Source organism: Globicephala melas, chromosome 12, assembly GCF_963455315.2.
Source record: "Globicephala melas chromosome 12, mGloMel1.2, whole genome shotgun sequence".
Lineage (NCBI taxonomy): Eukaryota > Metazoa > Chordata > Mammalia > Artiodactyla > Delphinidae > Globicephala > Globicephala melas.
This window is the reverse complement of record NC_083325.1, coordinates 68740324-68761027: the sequence shown is the minus strand read 5'-3', so window position 1 is coordinate 68761027 and position 20704 is coordinate 68740324. Positions and strand designations below refer to the sequence as shown.

Genomic DNA, 20704 nt, shown 5'->3' with positions numbered 1-20704 from the left:
GGTGCCAACTCTGTGCAGAGTACAATATAACAGATGATAATTTCTAAAGATAACTATCAATATATATCACATCATACATGCTCTTTTCACACTGTGACAATGACAACCTTCTATTGAGAGGTGGGGTACCAGGGTGGACTTTCCTACGTCAATCAATAGAGTGGGCCAGAAGAGATGCTGTGTGACTTCCAAAGCTAAGTCATAAAAGCCACCATGTCTTCTGCCAGGCTCTTGCGCTCTCTCTCCCTCACCCCTTCTCAGGAGACTGTATCTTGTTGGAACCTCGCTTCCATATGGTGAGGAAGCCCAGGCCACAAGCAGAAGCCATGTGTAAGTGTTCTGGCCAATGGCCAGCATCAACTAGCAGGCATGTGAGTGAAAGAAGGTTCAGATGATTCCAGTCTTTGAGTCTTCCAGATGAGACCCCAGATATCGTAGAGGAGAAACAAGCCATACTGTGTCCTGTCTCAATTCCTGATGCACAGATACCATGACAGACAATAAATAATTCCTGTTGTTGTAAGCTACTAGATTTGGGGGTAATTTATTATACAGCAATAGATAGCCATTGGGATACAACAGTGAATAAGAGATGTCTGTTCTTTCCCAGGAGAAGACAGAGGTATTGAACAAGCAGTCCAAGCTGTGATGAGTGCTTGAAGAATCATTAGAGATGCTCTGTAAGTATCTAGCAGGGAAATCTAAGCCAGTTTGGCATGGAGGGTAATCTAACTTCTTACTGTGAAATGGTCACTCTCTCCAGCAATTCCTGTTTCCTAGCACAATGCCTGGCCATGGTGGTTGCTCAAAAATATTGCATAACCTATTGTGGCTTCTTAAAATTAGCTTCCTTGTTGCAGTCTTCTTTCTTATTTCCTTTATGTTCTGAGAGATGAAGTTAATAAAAAGGCAGGTCAGGAAATCCTAGAAACCTTCATTCAGCCTTTGCACCAAATGAAAAACTAATAGTTCGTTAATTATAAACTTTCTCTGTATGTTGCATTGTATAATATGTCTTGCCTCCCGGTGTTGGAGGAGAGTGCTGGTCTAATACTGTTTGGCCTATAAGAGGGAAAATATTGAAATTTTCTTCCTAAAATGCTTTAGAATGGCACAATATGAATATATTGATAGAGATTTTATGCAGATATATACATTATGACCCTCAGGTGGACTGAGACGGTGCTCCCCTAACAGAGTGGCCACCAGGGCTTCCCATGCATCAATGGAGAACCTCTGTCTGTCCACCAGTGTAATCACAGGGTCTTCACAACAGAATGCAAATGCTCCAGTGTTGTACATTAGTTAGCACTGCTTGATAAAACATAGGACTCTCAGTTATACTTGACTTTCAGATAAACAACAAATAATTTTATGGTATGTTTAGTATATTATTCCTTATTTACCTGAAATTCAAGTTTAACTGGGCATCCTGTATTTTTGTTTGCTATCTCTGGCAACTCTAATACTAACAGTAATTAGTCCATACAATATGGAATGATTAAAAAAGAAAACAGAAACTAATCGTATGAGGGCAGGGTGGGGACTAAAATTAGCTGAGGTTTGATAAATGCCCAATTATGGGTATGACTCAGGGAATCCTTTTTCTTCTAGGACTCACTAGTGTCCTTTTTTCTACATCCCAGTCATCCAAAAAAATCTGTTTTCATTATGCCCAAGAATTCACATGCAGTCAAGTTGATGAGGTAAGTCCTGATTCTTTGCTTTATCCACGTACATGAGTCTTTTGGTTTCTCAAGGAATGAGCAAAACCTTCCATCCTTACCTCACTTTCATTGCAGCAGAACACATCTGAGAGAGTGTAGAACTGGGGGTCTAGGTCAGCAATGGCAGGCGCTGGGTTGAACAGTGTTTTTACTACAAAGGAGTGAAAAAGGGGTTCAGTGGTTATCGTTTTTAACATGGTGCATTTATGGACATTGAGTAAGGGAAATCCCCAAGTACAACCATTTTCTCCATTAGATTAAAAATCAGGGCTTCCCTGGTGGCGCAGTGGTTGAGAGTCCACCTGCCGATGCAGGGGACACGGGTTCGTGCCCCGGTCCGGGAAGATCCCACATGCCGCGGAGCGGCTGAGCCTGTGAGCCATGGCCGCTGAGCCTGAGCGTCCAGAGCCTGTGCTCCACAACGGGAGAGGCCACAACACTGAGAGGCCCGTGTACGGCAAAAAAAAAAAAAAAATCAACTTAGTTACAGATGTAGAAAAGTCTGGATCCTCAATCTCTGTGATAGCCTAGTAGCAATTCCTTGTTATGTCCATTTGCTCTACTTTTTACTTTACAACATTTCAGCTTCAAGGGCAAGCATCAATATTTACAACTAAGGTGATTACAAAGTTATGGCAAAGGACAACAAGAACATTAAAGAAAAATTTGAATGTTGTGGCATGAAAGGACATGTATAAATGTGAACATGCAGGCTGGTGAACATTTTTGTGGGTTACTGTGAGTGCTTAGATGCAAGGCTAGTTCATAAATCCATTTTCCAGGAAAGTGAAAAAGAGATGATAGAAAGGAAACAATGAAGAGCTTAAAAATTTCCTGGTAAGAATGGTAAGTAGGAAGTTCATGTACATATCCACGTTTTGAACACCTATGTATGTCTTCCAAATATGTTGCACTTACTCATGCAAACATACACATTCACACAAAAGCTTATAGTCTTGGCTTCTGTGGGCAATCTGGGAACGTAAAGGAAAGGTTGATAAAGGAGGAGAAATTCAATCAGAGGCTAAGAGCTAGCTCAGACTACAAGAGGAGGATGGATGGGGACAGCAGAAAGAGGAAAAATAAGAACACGGCCATTGCAGTGTTAGAAGAAGTACATTTTTCAGAGGAGGAAAGTGAACCTCAGAGAGATGAGGTCAGTCTAAGGTCCTAACACTGGGAGATGGTTAAGCTGGGTCCCTACCCAGGGTCCTCCAGCTTGAAGTCCAGGGTTTGGTCGTTTCTAAAGTGGTTGCCTCTCTAGGCCAGGACTTTGTCCATAGCAACACAAGCCCCCCATGGCAATTCACAATATTTAAAAACAGCCTTTGTTCTGGAACTTTGTAAATTGTTTTTTTAAGTATTTAGAACTTATATTCATAGGAAGCTCTCCCTATGTCAAAACACTTATCCACCAGAGTACCCAACTAGATTGGTTGGTCTTCTTTCTTCTACCCAGGTCCACTGACTTATGTGTGTTTAGTAACCTTAATTTACTATAGACTCATAGAGTAAAACTCTCTAGCTGCAGTCCCCAGAGACTCTTCTAGAACAGTGGTTCACCAACTTGGCTGCATATCAGCCTCACTAGGATAGCTTATTAAGATGCCTGACTTCTGGGCTCCACCTCAAACCCACTGAATCAGAATCTCTGGGGGTAAGGTCAGTGAGCATGCACATTGACAAGTTCTCCACGTGGCTCTTCCATGGCTAGTTTGGCGCTGATGCATTCCACATTCTTAGGGAGATGTGTATCAGCATGTGACTAGTGGAAGCTGTCCACTACTTCTGCCTGGGGAGGCTAGCTAATCTACTGCTGCACCTTCTTTGGTCTTACTTAACATTTTGGTTCAGTCAGTGGGTCTCGTCCAGTGGTTTATAGGCTAACACTATTCCCATATTTTCATTATTTTAGAATCCAGAATGTCCACCCACAGAAATTCTATGGTATATTTTTGGCTGCTCATATTTTTGCACAGGGTTATTGTGAGGCTTAAATTAGAACATGGATGTAAGAGCCCTGTGTAAACTATGAAGTGTTGTACAAAAATAAAGGATTATTACTGTTATTATATTGTCCTTTACCCATAGCCCAACACACCCGCCTGTCCACCCATCTCTTCTGCCTTCTGATGGAGTTTTTAGCCTGGCAAAAATCTCTCTCATTGGTTTTCCCGCTTCTGCAAGGTCTCAGAGATGTCAATTATGCATAAAAGCCATCATTGCCCAGCATTCTAACACACCCATTTACTTTTTAGGTTTTCAAAATAAATATGTTGTTCCCTATTTTCCTCAAGCATTAAATTGAAACACCATTGCTCACCTAATCTGATCCTCAAAGCTGCGCTCAGCAGCTCTGAGCACAAGTTAGAGCAAGCTATCAGTATGCAACCATAGGGTAGAGCCACTCTTCTTATAAAAGTTCCATTTTATCCTAAAAGATCCTTGATCCAGCAATTCCTTTTCTAACCCTGTCCTACAGACATACACAGGCCTGCAAAGATGAAGTACAGTGATGCTCATTCAGCTCTGCTTGTAACAGAAAAAAAACCAAAAGAAACCTAAGTATCTATCAGAGTTGATAAAAAATTATGACACATACATCCAATGGAATGCCCTGCTGCTGTTCAAAAGAATGAAGCAGATCTCTGTTTTGCCACATAAAGACTTCTATAATTTATTTATAAGTGAAAAAGGCAGTTTTAGAATAAAGTCTATGGTAGGATCTCCCTCACTTTGAACAAAACAAATAAAACATAACTATATGTGTATTTACATGTATACACTTACATAGAAAAGTCTGAGAGGTTACTCACTAAACTAATAAGTACGTAGTTACAAAAGGCTGAGAATAAATCTGACCACAGATTAACTGCTATACATCATGCAAAGACATAATTCTTAAAATATATATAATATCTCACATCAAAAAACGAGTACATGGGCTTCCCTGGTGGCACAGTGGTTAAGAATCTGCCTGCCAATGCAGGGGACACGGGTTCAATCCCTGGTCTGGGAAGATCTCACATGCCACGGAGCAACTAAGCCTGTGTGCCACAACTACTGAAGCTCGCGTGCTTAAAGCCTGTGCTCCGCAACAAGAGAAGCCACCGCAATGTGAAGCCTGTGCACCGCAACAAAGAGTAGCCCCCGTTCGCTGCAACTAGAGAAAGCCGGCGTGCGGCAACAAAGACCCAACGCAGCCAAAAATTAATAAATAAATTCATTAATTAAAAAAAAAGAATTGCTAGTGAATAGATACACAACAGATTAAAAAAAAGAAAAAATGAGTACACTGTGAGTGAAATGATGTAATGTCTGGGTTTTGCTTCAAAATAATCCAAGGTTGCAATGGGGGATGGGAGTAATAAGTTGGGGTATAGATGAAACAAGATTGGCCAAGTGTTGATAATTGTTGAAGCTAAATGAGAGTATATATGAGTTTACCATACTTGAAATTTTTCACAATAAAAACAAATTAAAAAAATTTTTTATTTATTTATTTTTGGCTGTGCTGGGTCCTAGTTGCTGCACATGGGCTTTCTCTAGTTGTGGCAAGCAGGGGCTACTCCTCATTGTGGTGCACAGGCTTCTCATTGCAGTGGCTTCTCTTGTTGAGGAGCACGGGCTCTTGGTGCGTGGGCTTCAGTAGTTGTGGCACGTGGGCTCAGTAGTTGTGGCTCGCTGGCTCTAGAGCGCAGGCTCAGTAGTTGTGGCACATGGGCTTAGTTGCTCCATAGCATGTGGGATCTTCCCGGACCAGGGCTCGAACCCGTATCCCCTGCATTGGCAGGAGGATTCTTAACCACTGCATCACCAGGGAAGTCCCAAAAACAAATTTTAAAGAAACAGTGACATTGAATTTTAAGCAACAACTGCTGGATTGACAAATTCTACAATTTAATTTGACTGTAAATACTGTATAAAAATCAAGCAAATCTTATTTGCCTGTATCTTACCAAGGGAAAGCATTCTTACCAAAAGAAACTGGATACATAGGCTTAGAGTCTAATAACTAAATTTAGGGGAAAAGTGAAAATACCATAAAGAAAGGAGTCTCTTTGGCTCATGCTACCATAAATAAGCATGAATACTTTACCATGATGAAAAAAAAGTGAAGAACTAGTAGATGTAGTTCATCAAAGAAGCATGCAAATTTGTAATAGTCAAGATGAAAAAAAAAAAACTGATGTCATCCTGGAACCATGCAAAACTAGAGAACACAGGATGTACCATGGAGTAACTTGGAGTTGCAGAGGTGACTGACAGCACCCAACAGTAATTATTATTCATTACAATGTATGACGGACTAAACTCCCAGTTGTCTTAACAGCATGTCAATGGCTGGTGCAATAATGTCAGTGCGGAACTGGTGAGGCCCAGGGAGGCAATTGTACAGGCGCAAAGACAGGAAAATGAGGTGGAAGCTCTTAATGATGTCACCATGGAGGGCAGGGGGCTGGACAGTTAAGAAGGCCCTAATAACGAGCTCAGAGAAACAGGGGAAGAAAATCACCCTAAGTAAAGAAACCATAGGAAGGTTGGGCTACCCAAAACACTGGCTTGGTAGTCTCCCACTCTAGAGGTTCTTCTCTGTGACTTGACCATCAAAAACACCCAAAGCTTGGGCTATGTGCTGGACCATGTTATTGTGAAAGTCAAGGTGGCCAGCCAAGAAATTCTGTTTGCCAAATGGAAAAGGACTAAAGTGTCATTAAAAGATATTTTGTATCCTACCTAGAGTTTAATCTTGGCGATCTTACAATCTCAATTATTTATAATTGTTCCTGTAATGTCCCATTTGCTTTGAAATGGATATAAAGACCAGAACCAACAGGCATAATTTCATCACAAGCAGCTGTACCACCAGCTCTGCCGTGGGCCTACCTCACACCACTGTGACCTAGAGAGGAGGGGGCTGTAGAGGGCTCCCAAGTCATTTTTGGTGTTGCAGGTGCTGTTTAAAACCAATGTTTCATTTTGGTAAAGAGAGCGATTTCTGAGAAAGTATATTCAAAGATGAAGACGGGGGGTCTTTTCCTCTGTATTTTAACAACTGATACATAATCCAGTTATACAATGTGTTTAATTCAAACGTCACTGCTTGTAAGTACACAGATAAGTATATAGATAAGGGAGTTGTGATAATAAACCCATAGATGATGATGAGACATGGATTTTACCATCTTCCTTGTAGATGGAATAATGCTGATTAGCACATATGCAGCCTTGTGGGGTAATGGACAGGACACTCAGCACTCAACAGGTCTTTATGCTCTGCCGGGCCTGCTCTGTGATCAGCCCATTCTCACATTGTGACACTGAGGAACTGTGAGGGCTCTCAGTCCAATTCCCTTGTTTCACAGAATAAAATGAGGCTCAGTGCAAGGAACTGACTTACTTGCATGAGGACCCCTATTTGGTAAGTGATTGATTCTGAATTCAAAGCCGTACTTCATGACTCCCAAATCAGTGCTCCTTTCATTATACCACTCTTCTCTCAGGTGAGAATGAAGATGCATTAAATTCAAACACACACACACACACACATACCACTCATAGTATAAAATCTAAGCTGTGTCTGACTGGTAACTACCAAATGGGGACCAGTTGAGTTCTAGACAGAGGCTCCTGTGTGCATGGGCATTTGCAGATAGGGGACACATTGCTGAGAACACTCTAGGGTCTTGTCTCTGTGACTGGAGCAGTAATAACACTCAAAGCTTAGGCTACATGTTGGGCATTGTTACAATTCATGGATTTCACTTTTCTAGAGACACTTCATAAAGGCTCAGTTCCTTGATATCAATGGGATGTGGCAGTTTCTTTACTTAAAATGTGCTCTAGGATACAGAACTTGGGTCTTGGAGTCTGGAATCCTGGTTTCTACAGTGACCTTGGTTGAGCTAATTACTTAACCTCTCCGAGTCTGTCTTCTCCCCTTCAATCTGGGAGAAGAATGCCTGCCATATTTTTGTCATAAGGTTTTTCTGAGGATCAAATATATATGAAAGTGCTTTATAAACTGTAAAGTACATATAAGTGCAGGAATTACTACTTCCAATATTACTATATAAGAAAGATCATGCAGAATCACTACTTAGGCATGCTGGCTCTCAGTAACAATGTGAAGTAGGCTAGGTGATCTTTGGCCCTCCATCACCTACCCCCACCCATTCCTGATGCCCCAGATCCTCCAGCTCCTCGACTAGAAGAACTGCCTGGCAGGTGATGGAGGAGGCATTGCTGGACACCCCCACACACACAAATGACAGCCCGAGTCAGGCTGCCTGTCCCTCCGGGTAACTCTAGCCTCACCTGTGAGAGGTTAGCTCCTCAACTGTGGTTCCTGTACCTTTCTCTCTGCCACAAGATGGGTAGGTGACAGGCCATTAGACTAGGACAGAGGGAACAGTCATCTCTGAGAAGCAAGGGACAGTAGGAAAAAAAGAAGTTCCATGAGAATATACTTTGACCTGTACAAGGAAAGACAGGAGCATGAATGAAGTGGCACGGTGTACTCACATCACCTGATTACGATGAGTGCAGTCATTGCAGAGAATGCTCACCATAAGCCTTAGACTTTATCTGTGACACCCTGAGAAAATGTAACCAAATGGGTTTTGGCTTAAAATTCTTTCTGACAGCTTCGAGTCCATTAAAAATACATTAAATGTCAGTGAGAATTTGCCACAGCATGTTGTTTTGCCAAGAGGAAATTTGTTAAATCAGGACATACATTTTAAAATTCTCCACAAAATCATTTCAGTAACTTATTTTCCATTTATTGCTATGTAGAACACTATACACTTTGAGAGAATCACTTATATAAACACACAGATACATACACACACTTACTGTTCTTTTTCTTCTTCTTTTTTTTGGTTTTGTATCTTGATGAGAAAGTTTTATCTGGAAAAGTCAATGTGGTTCTCTCCCTATTTCCTTCTTAGTATAATTCACAGAACTATGGCCACAATATCAAGGAGAAGCCACTGTCTTAGAGTGGCTACTTTTTATTTTGATTTTTTTGACCAAAGAGTGCTGAGATCAGGATATTATCCTAATTTTAATTTAAAGAGAGACGTGAAAGAGAAAAGAAAATTGGTGTTTACTGAGAAGTACTACACCATTCTTGGCATCATATTTTATTTCATTCTTAGACCAATTCTGTAGGGGAGTATTTCTGTATGCATTTAACAGACAAGGCTCAGAAAAATCAGATAATTCTGCTAAGACCACAAAGCTAACAAGGAACAGAAATGGGATTCTAACTCAGAAGACACTTTCCCCACTAGTCGGTGGTAAAAAAGAAGCAAACAGAAAGAAACTATCTGGAGTTTTAAAAAGTTGGTTATGTGCTGGGGTTGAGAGAAGGGGAGTGGGTGGGAGAACAGATGAATCAAGATTAGCCACGAGTCGATGACTGTTGAAGCTGGGTGATGGGTTTCCTTATACAATTCTGCCTGCTTTTGTGTGTTTGAAAATTTCCAAAGTCAAAGATCAAACAAAACAAAAAGCTGCTTAAAGGACACTGACAACAAAGAAAATATTACATATAAATAATCTTTTGTAGTTTATAGAAAAGACAATAAAGTTTTACAAAAAGGAGAAAGAACAAATCTTCAGTTCCTTGAGATATTTACCCAAATGTACCTGGGCAGTGATTATACATGACCTGCAGCTTAACCTCTGCTTGTCAGAATGGAACTCATTCTACTACTTAGAGTGTATCTTGGACAATGGGCTGCTTCAAAGATTCTAGTTACTACCTGAATTATTTCTGCTAACTAGATTGGAGATTTGTATTTCAAAATATCAGAAATGCTACTCATGTTATTTTTTCACTATTTTTAAGGTTTTCTAACATTATCGAGAACTACAGGAAGACAGTGAATCTCACAGATGGGAGAAAGAATATTTTACTGCAGAAAAAGTATGGCTTTGCTTAACTTGAAAGGTTAACTTTCACTGAGACAGTGATAAAAGCTTTTACAGAAAGAAGGACAAATGTGTAGAATTACCTCCACTGCTGTGGGCTATTCTCAGGGCTTCCAGAGAAGCTGCTGGAGTTACTTCTAGCTGGCAGATCATTACTTTGGCTCTGCTAATGGCACTGGCTGCTTCCCTCAGGTCTTCAGTATTCAAAAGTAAATTTGCTCCAGCCACTATAACGATGATATTCTGGCCTATAAAGAATTTCTACATGTTTATATTAAAAATCAAGCAAAACCAAGCAACGACATCCTGCAATGTTACAATCACCCTTAGAAAGTCATTATATATAAAATGTGTTGTAAGTATTAATTCTAGCATTTCTAAGCCATTCAGGTTAAATTTCGTATTCCTAATGGATCTTCCTTTACATCTCTGTAGGTATCACATTATTCGGATCATCTTGAGAAAAAATCTAAAACAAAAGATTTCCCTTCTTATATATTTACAAAGAATATTAGCTGATGAATTATATATAACATACTTAAAAATTTTCTCTTATGGGACATGGCTGGTACAATATCTGTGGTAAAGATTCTGAATCCTAAATGACAGAGGTCATAATGATGAGTATAAATAGGAATCAGCTTGCTTAATGCGAAAAACTCATGCTCTTTAACACGCAGTCAGTTCATGTGTGTACCCCAGGGTATTCAGAAAAGTGATTTTGTAAATCAAAACACATTTTATGATATCAAACATGAAAAACTATATGAGATAACTTAAGGCAGGGAGAGAGTGATATTTGGCCTATACTGTACTAGATCAAACAGAAGCAGGACTAAGGAATCTTGTATGCTTATCACTTGGACCCACTCTCTACAATCCCACGCAAGTGAGGGAGGCGTGGTGGAGCATTTTCTCTGTCAGGTGAACTCTCAGGAGCTGTGCTGTCCAATACGGTAGTCATGAGCACAAGCCACATGTGGTGACCGAGCACTTGAAATGTGGCTTGTCTAGACTGCAATGTACTTCAATCGTACAATACATGGCAGATTTCAAAGACTAAGTTGTAAGAAAAGAAGGTAAAATATCTCATTAATTTTATTTATTTAAATTTATTAATTAAGTTATTTTTGGTTGCATTGGGTCTTCGTTGCTGCGTGTGGGCTTTCTCTAGTTGCGGCGAGTGGGGGCTACTCTTTGTTGCGGTGTGTGGGCTTCTCATTGCAGTGGCTTCTCTTGCTGTGGAGCACGGGCTTTAGGTGCGCGGGCTTCAGTAGTTGTGGCGCGCAGGCTTTAGTAGTTGTGGCTCGCGGGCTCTAGAGCGCAGGCTCAGTAGTTGTAGCGCACAGGCTTAGTTGCTCTGTGGGCATGTGGGATCTTCCTGGACCAGGGCTCGAACCCGTGTCCCCTACATTGGTGGGCGGATTCTTAAGCACTGCACCACCAGGGAAGTCCCTCATTAATTTTAAAGAACATTTTGATTACACGTTGAAAGGACAATATTTTGGATATATTGAGTTAAGTGAATATATTAAGATTAATTTTACCAGTTCCTTTTTACTTTTTAAAATGTGGCTAATGGAAAATGTAAAATTATGGACGTGGCTTGCATTATGTTCTATAGGACAGCCTGACCTAGGGGGATGAGTTGCATCAGTCTTTTCTGTGCTCTAGGCTGCTTGTGCTGATCTTGTATAGACGTGACCTAAAATTACCTCTGACCGCAGAACACATGCTGGCCTATCATCTTACCACAGATGTGTCTGTTGGCCAAGGAGGACTTAATAAAGTGGGGATGGTTCAGCATAAACCCTGTCTCAGTACTGGAAAAATTCAAAGTACCCGCACACTGAAAGACAGCATACCTCCTCGCCTTTCTCCTTCAGTGACCTCATTCTCTCTGCTACTGTCAACTGCTGCTCTGTGTTGCTGACTCCTGAATAGACATTTCTGGCCTGGCCTTGGCTGATGAGTGACAAAGCCCAAGACGAAAGCTGTCTGGTGGACACTGCCATATGGCGAGCTTGTTCATGCCTCAAATTAAACTTGTCAAAACTGCTACTCATCCCTTCATTTAAAGATGCTGATTGTTGCCTCTCTGGGTATTTGTGTTAGCTCTTCTACTACAACCTATACTCTCGAGGGCATTACCATACACTATAAACCAGACAGAGTCTACCATAACAGGCACCCCATACACAATATTATATATTTTTGCACGGAAAATGCAGTATTTTGTTACACAGATAAGAAAGAAACAGAACTCGATATCCCTAGAACACAAAACAGAGGTTTAAGACAGGGAATGAGCTGCTGTTAGCAGCAATAATTACTTAAATGTAGCTTAAAATAATGGACACAGACTGTTGTTAGAATGAAACCTTTTGTCTACTGTCTTTAAGTGGAATATATTTTTTGGGGGGTTGTTATTGCAACTTTGAGATCACTAAAGTAGAACTAAAAATACCATAACTTCACGATAAATGATTTTGTGAAACTGCATTATAAATAAAAGACATATTGTGAGAAATCCTAATTTAAAACAACGCACTCGTGACTTCTCACAATGCAGTAGGTTCTTCTGTCCTAGATGCTCCATGAAATGCTTGGTCCTTCTGAATGTTAATTCTAATTTTAAAAAATCTTATGTAGGGCTTCCCTGGTGGTGCAGTGGTTGGGAGTCTGCCTGCCGATGCAGGGGACACGGGTTCGTGCCCCGGTCCGGGAGGATCCCGCGTGCCGCGGAGCGGCTGGGCCCGTGAGTCATGGCCGCTGAGCCTGCGCGTCCGGAGCCTGTGCTCCATGGCAGGAGAGGCCACAGCAGTGAGAGGCCCGCGTACCGCAAAAAAAAGAAAAAGAAAAAGAAAAAAAATCTTATGTAGGTGTTTTTATACTTAAAATAGTTGGCAGCAATTATGAAAAGTTTACCTGAGGGTAAAGGGAAGTTACTGTTTTTTCCCCCCATAAATTTATTTATTTTTGGCTGTGTTGGCTCTTGTTGCTGTGCGTGGGGTTTCTCTAGTTGCAGTGAGTGGGGGCTACTCTTCGTTGTGGTGCATGGGCTTCTCATCGTGGTGGCTTCTCTTGTTGCAGAGCATGGGCTCTAGGTGCGTGGGATTCAGTAGTTGTGGCATGCGGGCTCAGCAGTTGTGGCGCACGGGCTTAGTTGCTCAGTGGCATGTGGGATCTTCCCGGACCAGGGAACGAACCTGTGTCCCCTGCATTGGCAGGTGGATTCTTAACCACTGTGCCACCAGTGAAGTCCTGGAAGTTACTGTTTTTAAAAGACAAATGTTTCACCTATTGCAAGGCCTCGTGACAGGCATAGCTGTATATATAGACTTTTGAGATTTGGTTGCTGTTTAAAGAGCAGACAAAATTGAACACTAACAATAAGTTAGAAGTAATTGGTTGCTGCCATTTGCTCAGTAAATATTCTATAAATATGATTCATCAACGTTCTTTTGCACCTATCTATTTACATTTATTTACTTAGTGTAACTGAAATGACAGATGAATACTTAACTACTTTAGAGAGAAATATCAATTCTGGGTTCACATGAAGGGTAATGGGATGCTAAAGAATATAAGTATAATTTTGAGGCAACTATACCACTTCATATGTATTGGGTGGACAATTCTGTATTTGAATGATCAACTAGGGAAGTATAAGTAAAGGGCAACATATATATTTAGATTGGAAAGACCATACATTAAAACTTGGAGTGGTGGTTATGGTAAGAGAGCCATGGGAATAGGGTAAAAATTGATGCTTCTGCTCTAGTTCTGGAAATGATACTCCAGTATGTGAAACACATACCTTCATTACTGACAATTATAGAAGCAGTTCCTGTCGCAGCATCTTTAGTCTGATATGTAAATTCTAAAAGAAAAAGGAAATCACAGTCACGTATGTACAGCCTGGCAAGGATAATCTATTTTAACAATTTCAATGCACCACTAATCCTTGGAAAAACTTTTTAACCTTTAACCATCTGGAATGATAAAAAAGAAGTAAGTAATTAGTGCTAATTTATACCCATCACCTATACAATGAGGAAAATACAAGTCTTCACACTTAGCTGCGCCTTTTTTCTACATTAGTGGCAACCCAGCAAACCACCCCCGCTTCCAATGCCTTCAGATTATTCACAGTTGTACACATATGCATTTTTCTAGACCACCATATTTCTTTTCTTCAGTGAAAGAAATGACAGACTTGAGATGAAAGACTAAAGGTCAAACTCATAAAATGAGATTGTTTGATTTTCTTCATTTTCATAAGCTTCGCATCTCATCAAGAACTATGGTCTGGCGTGTAAATGGAAATGTTGATCAGGCAGCCTTTGGCAGCAGCAAAGAGCCTTGAACTGGAGCCAAAGACCTGCACTCCAGTCCTGGCTCTGGCTCCAGCTAACTGTGTGCTCTTGGACAAATTCAGAACCAATCTGGCTTTCAGTTTTCTCTTTTGTGAAATGATGGTATCAGCATCAGTGGTTTCTAAGATCATTTCCAGCTATGACATTCAATAACTTTTCTTAAGATATCTTTTGTGAATGCAGCACCTGTTTTCTCTTGTCACCTACTTTTTTTGTTTTTTTTTTGCGGTACGTGGGCCTTTCACTGTTGTGGCCTCTCCTGTTGCGGAGCACAGGCTCCGGACGTGCAGGCTCAGCGGCCATGGCTCATGGGCCTAGCCGCTCCGCGGCATGTGGGATCTTCCCGGGCCAGGGCACGAACCCATGTCCCCTGCATCGGCAGGCAGACTCTCAACCACTGTGCCACCAGGGAAGCCCAACTTTTGAAAGATTTCTATGAGATGAATGCTTGTAACCTCCTATCATTTTATTCCTGTCTGGAGAAACGTACATGAAAGAATTAACCAAAGGATATTTAAGCAAGACTAGACAAAGCTGTGCATAAAAATTCTCTGGCCACCAGGGGAGGATCTAATAATTCTATTGTAATTTCAACTTGTAACCAGATTCCAGAAGAAAGTTATAAAAACTAACTTTAAGAAAGATGAAATTTTACCTGTAGAAATACCATTCTGTTTCAAGTTTTCTATATAATCATTGCCAAAGGAATCTTTGCCAACCTGTACCAAAGAAATGATGAACATTAGATTTTTTACATTTAGTAAAATGCTACAATGTAGTTTTTAGAATACTTAGCATTTTAAAAGGGCATATCTGCATGGTACTTTGTAAACATTAACTAATTAATCCTCTTAATGTAAGATGCTATACTTGATTTCAGCCCAAATAATTGTTATATATTAATGTTCCATTTGTATCCTGCCTAAAACGTGAAACATTTAATGACTGTCACAAGTTCTGTAGCTTCACTCTCATTTTGATCTTTTCATATGGAAATTGCCATTGAGACAGAGCTGTCCACCATCAACAATCATCAATATTTATGAAGAATGTCAGCTGTTCATACTTCAGTATAAATGAAGGCATCTTTGTAATGACCTGCCTGGTGTTTTAGAATCTTCTTATCTTCTCCACTGACCCTGACATGGGGCAAAGAGGAGGGAATTTAAAAAGTCCTTGCTAACTTGGGTAAGTTGGTGTAGTGGAATTCTGTTGTTTTGCATCCTAGCATCCATTCTGGTAATGATATTTCGATTTTTCCTTTGGACTCTTCCATTCACAGACAACATGATTAGGGTTTCACATTTTTTTACAATCAATGAATCTATATTGACACATCATTATCACACAAACTCCATACTTACATCTGGGTCCATTCTGGGATTGTACATTCTTTGGGTTTTGGCAAACGTATAGACATGTGTCCACCATTATAGTCTCATACAGAGTAGCTTCACTGCCCTAAAAATCCTCCGTGCTCTGCCTATTCATCCCTCCCTCCTCTTAGCCCTAGAAACTTCTGATCTTTTCACTGTCTCCATAGTTTTGTCTTTTCCAGAATGCCATATAATTGGAGTCATACACCATGTAGCCTTTCCAGAATGGCTTCTTTCACTTAGTAATATGCACCGAGGTTCCTCCGCGTCTTTTTAGTGCTGAATGACAGTCCACGGCATGGACGCGCCGTTTATTTCCCCATTCACCCACTGAAGGACATCTTGGTTGCTTCCAAGCTGTAGCAATTGTGAATTAAGCTGCTATAAACATCCATGTGCAGGTTTTTGTGTGGATCTCCTCCTATTTTTACTTTTAACCAGCTTGTCACCATTTAAATATCAGGAGACTCCACAAAAACAAACACGTTTCTGGGAAGTCCTGAAAATTTAGAGGTCCTGGTAAACACCAGGCCTACATTCTTGCAAGACAACAGAGCTGAACCTATCTCATTAGTGAGCACATGCTCTCTAGTTCACCATAGTCCCCACCTGGCCTACTGCAATGTATGTTACCTGTTTGGCCCCACAGGCTTTTAGGCTTGCCACACCTGAACTATACTATTTTTCTGTCCTGCAGATGAGCGCTTGGTCAGTAGATAACGTCTCTATCTAGGTGTCAGCACTCCTGGTATATTCTGCTCCTCTTTGGACATATCAACAGAAAGAAACCTAGAGGTTAACTTGATCAAGAACCTCAATGAGTGATGATAACATTTCCTGGTAAGCTTTTAGACTGTCTATGTTAAGGGTCAGAAAATTTTTTCTGTCAAGGGCCAGATAGGTAGTAATGATTTAGACATTGCAGGCCAGATGGTCTCTCCTGCACCTATTCAGCTCTGCTATTGTAGTGTGAAAACAGCCAAAGACAATCTGTAAACAAATGGGTATGGCTGTGTTCCAATAAAACTTTACTTGCAAAAGTACATGGTGACCAAGATTTGCCCCATGGGACACAGTTTGCTGACCTCTGACTTAAATGCCACCTCTGACGCCTTCTTCCTCAAGGAACACTTTTCCCTGTGCTCCTTTTCTGGTGGAAATGCTGATTAGGCAATAATCTCAAATAATATATAAGTTGTTATTAGCAGAATTTCTGTCTCTACAGTGAAGTACAGAGGGTTGCTGTGGGGAGAGTCCCCTTAGAAGGAGGTCATCAACTAAACGTTTCCTTTATGGAAGGCTGGCCATTTTCTACCAGGTAAGAGCCAAGGCATCCTGTTTCTTAGGTCAAAGACTCACGCCAGAAAACAAAATCTTTGTTATCTCATCTTTAAAAAAAAAAAATTTATTTACATTATTTAACTCTCTCCCATGGGTAATCAAAAGTGTTGTATAGTTGGGAAAGTATCATTATAAGAATGCTGTAGGAATTAAGAAAGGCCATCCCTAGGCATGTGGAGCCTGATACAAATTAGACCAAAGGAACTTCTCTACCCTTCCGTATCAGTTTTATACAGGCAAAATCTGTTTAAGGTGAATACCAAGGGCAGGCTTGATAGATGGTGCTGATATTACAAACATTAGGAAGTGCCAGAGTTCGGAAGAATTGTTGGAGGGGAGGAAGAAACCAAAACATGGAGTTTTGCCCTCGAGAAACTGATGATATTGGAGGGAAAATAAGACATGGAGACACAGCTATAACACCGGGTGGAATATCGTGTGCATCGGAGGCCTAATTAGGAAGGGATTTCATGCTCAGGCTGTGGAAGCTTTTGCAGGCTTGCTGCAGCTGTATTTTAGAGGCTGCAGTAGCTGCCTGTCTTCTTCCTGCCCAGAGAATTACCTGATTGGCTACATCCCTCAGTGATTGTTATGGTTCCAGATTTATTCTAATAGTGATTTCCTGGCAAATCTGTTGGCTGGCCTTCTAAGTTCTACATGAGAAGTGGAATAAAATCCTTTGTTTTTGCCTTCTTTGGTATTCTCTTGTCAAAAATAAATGGAAAAATAGCAACACTGTTGAGGATTAGAAGAAGTTGACTCTAGCTCCATTAACTTCGCATGCAGGTTGTAGTGATACATTACAAAGTAAAAGTAGTGAAAAAAGCCTAAGAATAGGAAGACAATATTTTCATTTGTGTCATGGAAGTCAGAAGTCCCTTCACATTAGCTGTGTGATCTGGGGCAGGCCACTTTAACCATCTACAGGCTTCAGTTTCCTTATCTGGAAAGACCCAGCCAGTTTGCTGCGAGGGTAAAATAAAATAATATGCATGAAAGGACATTTAAAACTTTAAAGGATTAAGTAATATGACTTGGTGTTATCATCATCATCATCATCATCATCATCATGGCTGTACTGCTGCTACTGTGGCTGCTTCTCTTGGGGTAGGGGCAGGGCTTCTGCTGCTTGGAGTCAATCTTATAAACTACTTTCCTGCCCATCTAGTTCTCCCAGACACTTCTAATTCTTCCTGTTGCTGCCTATCTTCAACAGAAAAGCAATTGATCATGGAAGCAAGCAGGTGGGTGCATTATTTTAAAAATGAGACTGTATTACTATTATTATTTTAGTAAAAACATAACAGCTCCATTAACGGTTTGGTGTAAATAATGCTGTTTAATATAACCACGTATCTTGAGAATTCCCTGGTGGTACAGTGGTTAGGACTCCACGCTTTCACTGCCGAGGGTGTGGGTTTGATCCCTGGTTGGGGAACTATGATCCCACAAGCTGCCTGCTGTGGCCAAAAAAAAAAAAAATATATATATATATATATATATATATATATATATACACACACATATATACGTACATATATATATAACCATGTATCTTATTCCTTTCATAAGAACAATATAGCCAACTGGGAGCATATCTATGCCCAGGCTTACAATATTTATTGTATTGAAACGGGGACCAAAAGCAATGGAGATCTGAGTCCTATTTAAAAAGTCCTTTACGAAGTGAGAGAGTAGCATTGACATATATACACTACCAAATGTAAAACAGATAGCTAGTGGGAAGCAGCCGCATAGCACAGGGAGATGAGCTCGGTGCTTTGTGACCGCCTAGTGGGGTGGGATAGGGAGGGTGGGGCTCCCTATGATCCTCGGACTGTGGCCTTGGCCCGTGACTCAGTTGAGTACTGACTACACAACTCTTAACTACTTGAAGTGTTTCATTACACGTGTCACTGTACACATCTTGATGGATTCTTGCTTAATAGCCTTCATCACAATGTCCTGACAAATATTTCCCCTTAGCTCAGTATCAGATGTTGTGCCTGTGCCAGTGCTCCTCCATCAGAGCTTGAATCTGAGCTTGTTGCAGGGCAGTAGTAAGTTAAGGCTGCTAAGAAAATTTTCTACCTGTTTTTCTTTTGCTCCATCTGTTCATTTTTAGCTTGAGTAATTTCATGATTTTGGTTTTCTACTTGGAATTTGTTATCTTTAAGAAACCTGCTATAAGGCAGTTTGGCTAATTTGCTAAATAAAAATATACTTCATAATTGAATGAAATATTATGATTAATGGATAACAATAACTCTTATTATAAAAGATATTTTTTCTTTTTAAGAAATCTAAGAATACGATGCAATCTGTTTAAGCTTAAATAAATCCATGTCTAAAGGTCCCAGGGTATCTAAGCAAAGTAACCTTGTATAGGTTTTAGCTGAAGCCATGTTTCCATGTCCTTTCTGTACAGACACCCAGGCTAAATTCCACTGTGGGGCTAAACAACAGACGACTAAATCAGTCACAGTAGATATAAAGAACTTTCAAAATTGTACAGGTGCTCACATAACCATCATACACAGACCAGAACAAAACAAATAGCACCTCTGTTTAACCAGCCTCCTTACTTGAACATTTCCCAAAATGCAAAATAGAAATATTTGAATTGTGAAACTGAACTTGGGAAATGAATCATGAAACCATGGGAGTGGATGTGAGAGGAACAGAAGGCATGCGGGCTCAGTAGTTGCGGCTCACGGGCTCTATGGTGTGTGGGCTCAGCAGTTGTGGTGCACCGGCTTTGTTGCTCCACAGCATGTGGGATCTTCCCGGACCAGGGATGGAACCTGTGTCTCCTGCATTGGCAGGTGGATTCTTAACCACTGCACCACCAGGGAAGTCCCCCAGATTCCTTTCTGGTCCAAGATACAGCATTAGAAGAAAATAGCTTAGAGATGAGTAAATCATCAGTTATTAGACCAAGTTTCCAAGAGCTGTGTTACTGGAGTGAAACCTGCTAAAAACAGGATGATTTATGCTGTTGTTTAGAAGCTGGACCACAGAAAACCACTGGAGTAGGCTAATTCCCCTTACTTCTTACACTCCAGTTATAAACTCATTAAATTCAGGGAATGCAGCATTAAGTTATTTGAGGACTGCTACTTCCCAGAGGATTCAGTGAGGTAGAAACTAATATGAAGGACAAGGAAGATTACTCTCTCCTATTTAAATCTTTAAAAACAACAAACCTGGGCTTCCCTGGTGGCGCAGTGGTTAAGGATCTGCCTGCCAATGCAGGGGACACGGGTTCGATCCCTAGTCTGGGAATATCCCACATGCTGCGGAGCAACTAAGCCCGTGCACCACAACTACTGAGCCTGTGCTCTAGAGCCCGCGAGCCACAACTACTGAAGCCCGCGTGCCTAGAGCCTGTGCACCGCAACAAGTGAAGCCACTGCAATGAGAAGCCTGTGCACCGCAACGAAGAGTAGCCCCCGCTCGCTGCAACTAGAGAAAGCCTGCGTGCAGCGATGAAGACCCAATACAGCCAAAAATAAATAAAAATAAATAAGTTAAAAAAACCACGAACCTCTCAAAGACTCATACAGATACTTAAACATGCATGTACATGTACTTGTTTATAGCAGCACTGTTCACAACAGCCAAAAGGTGGGAACAGCCCATCAGCACATAAATGGATAAAGAAATTGTGGTATATACAATGGAATATTATTCAGCCACAAAAGGAATAAAGTACTAATACATGCTATAAGGTAGATGAACCTTGAAAACATTATGCTAAGTGAAAAAAGCCAGGCACAAAATGTCACATATCATATAATTCCATTTATAGGAAATATCCAGAATAGATAAATCCGTAGAGACAGAAGGCAGATTGGTGGTTGCCAGGGGCTGAGGGGAGGGGGGGAATGGGGAGAAACTGCTTAATGGGCAAGGAGTTTTTACTTTGGAATGATGGAAA

At 40.8% G+C, this 20704-nt stretch overlaps 2 protein-coding genes across 6 annotated transcripts in view; one reads left to right on the top strand and one right to left on the bottom strand.

The window, feature by feature from the left end:
• The window catches only part of MRPL33 (mitochondrial ribosomal protein L33), a 64542-nt gene extending 46534 nt beyond the window's left edge, over nt 1-18008 (top strand). Inside the window, exons 8-13 of the transcript XR_011377902.1 lie at nt 611-680; nt 1615-1706; nt 15059-15235; nt 16121-16263; nt 16649-16741; nt 17933-18008. The gene's annotated coding sequence lies outside the window, so the exon portion shown is untranslated. The remainder of the gene's footprint in view (nt 1-610; nt 681-1614; nt 1707-15058; nt 15236-16120; nt 16264-16648; nt 16742-17932) is intronic.
• The window catches only part of RBKS (ribokinase), a 75683-nt gene that overhangs the window by 37872 nt on the left and 17107 nt on the right, over nt 1-20704 (bottom strand). For 3 of the 5 annotated variants that reach the window (XM_030858072.3, XM_060309518.1, XM_060309517.2), the window contains 4 exons: nt 14703-14766; nt 13489-13551; nt 9752-9916; nt 1787-1878 (listed from right to left, as the gene is read on the bottom strand). In XM_030858072.3, coding sequence (XP_030713932.2) covers nt 1787-1878; nt 9752-9916; nt 13489-13551; nt 14703-14766 — 384 coding nt within the window. The remainder of the gene's footprint in view (nt 1-1786; nt 1879-9751; nt 9917-13488; nt 13552-14702; nt 14767-20704) is intronic. The other 2 variants (XM_030858073.3, XM_070046865.1) reach the window with 2 other exon arrangements.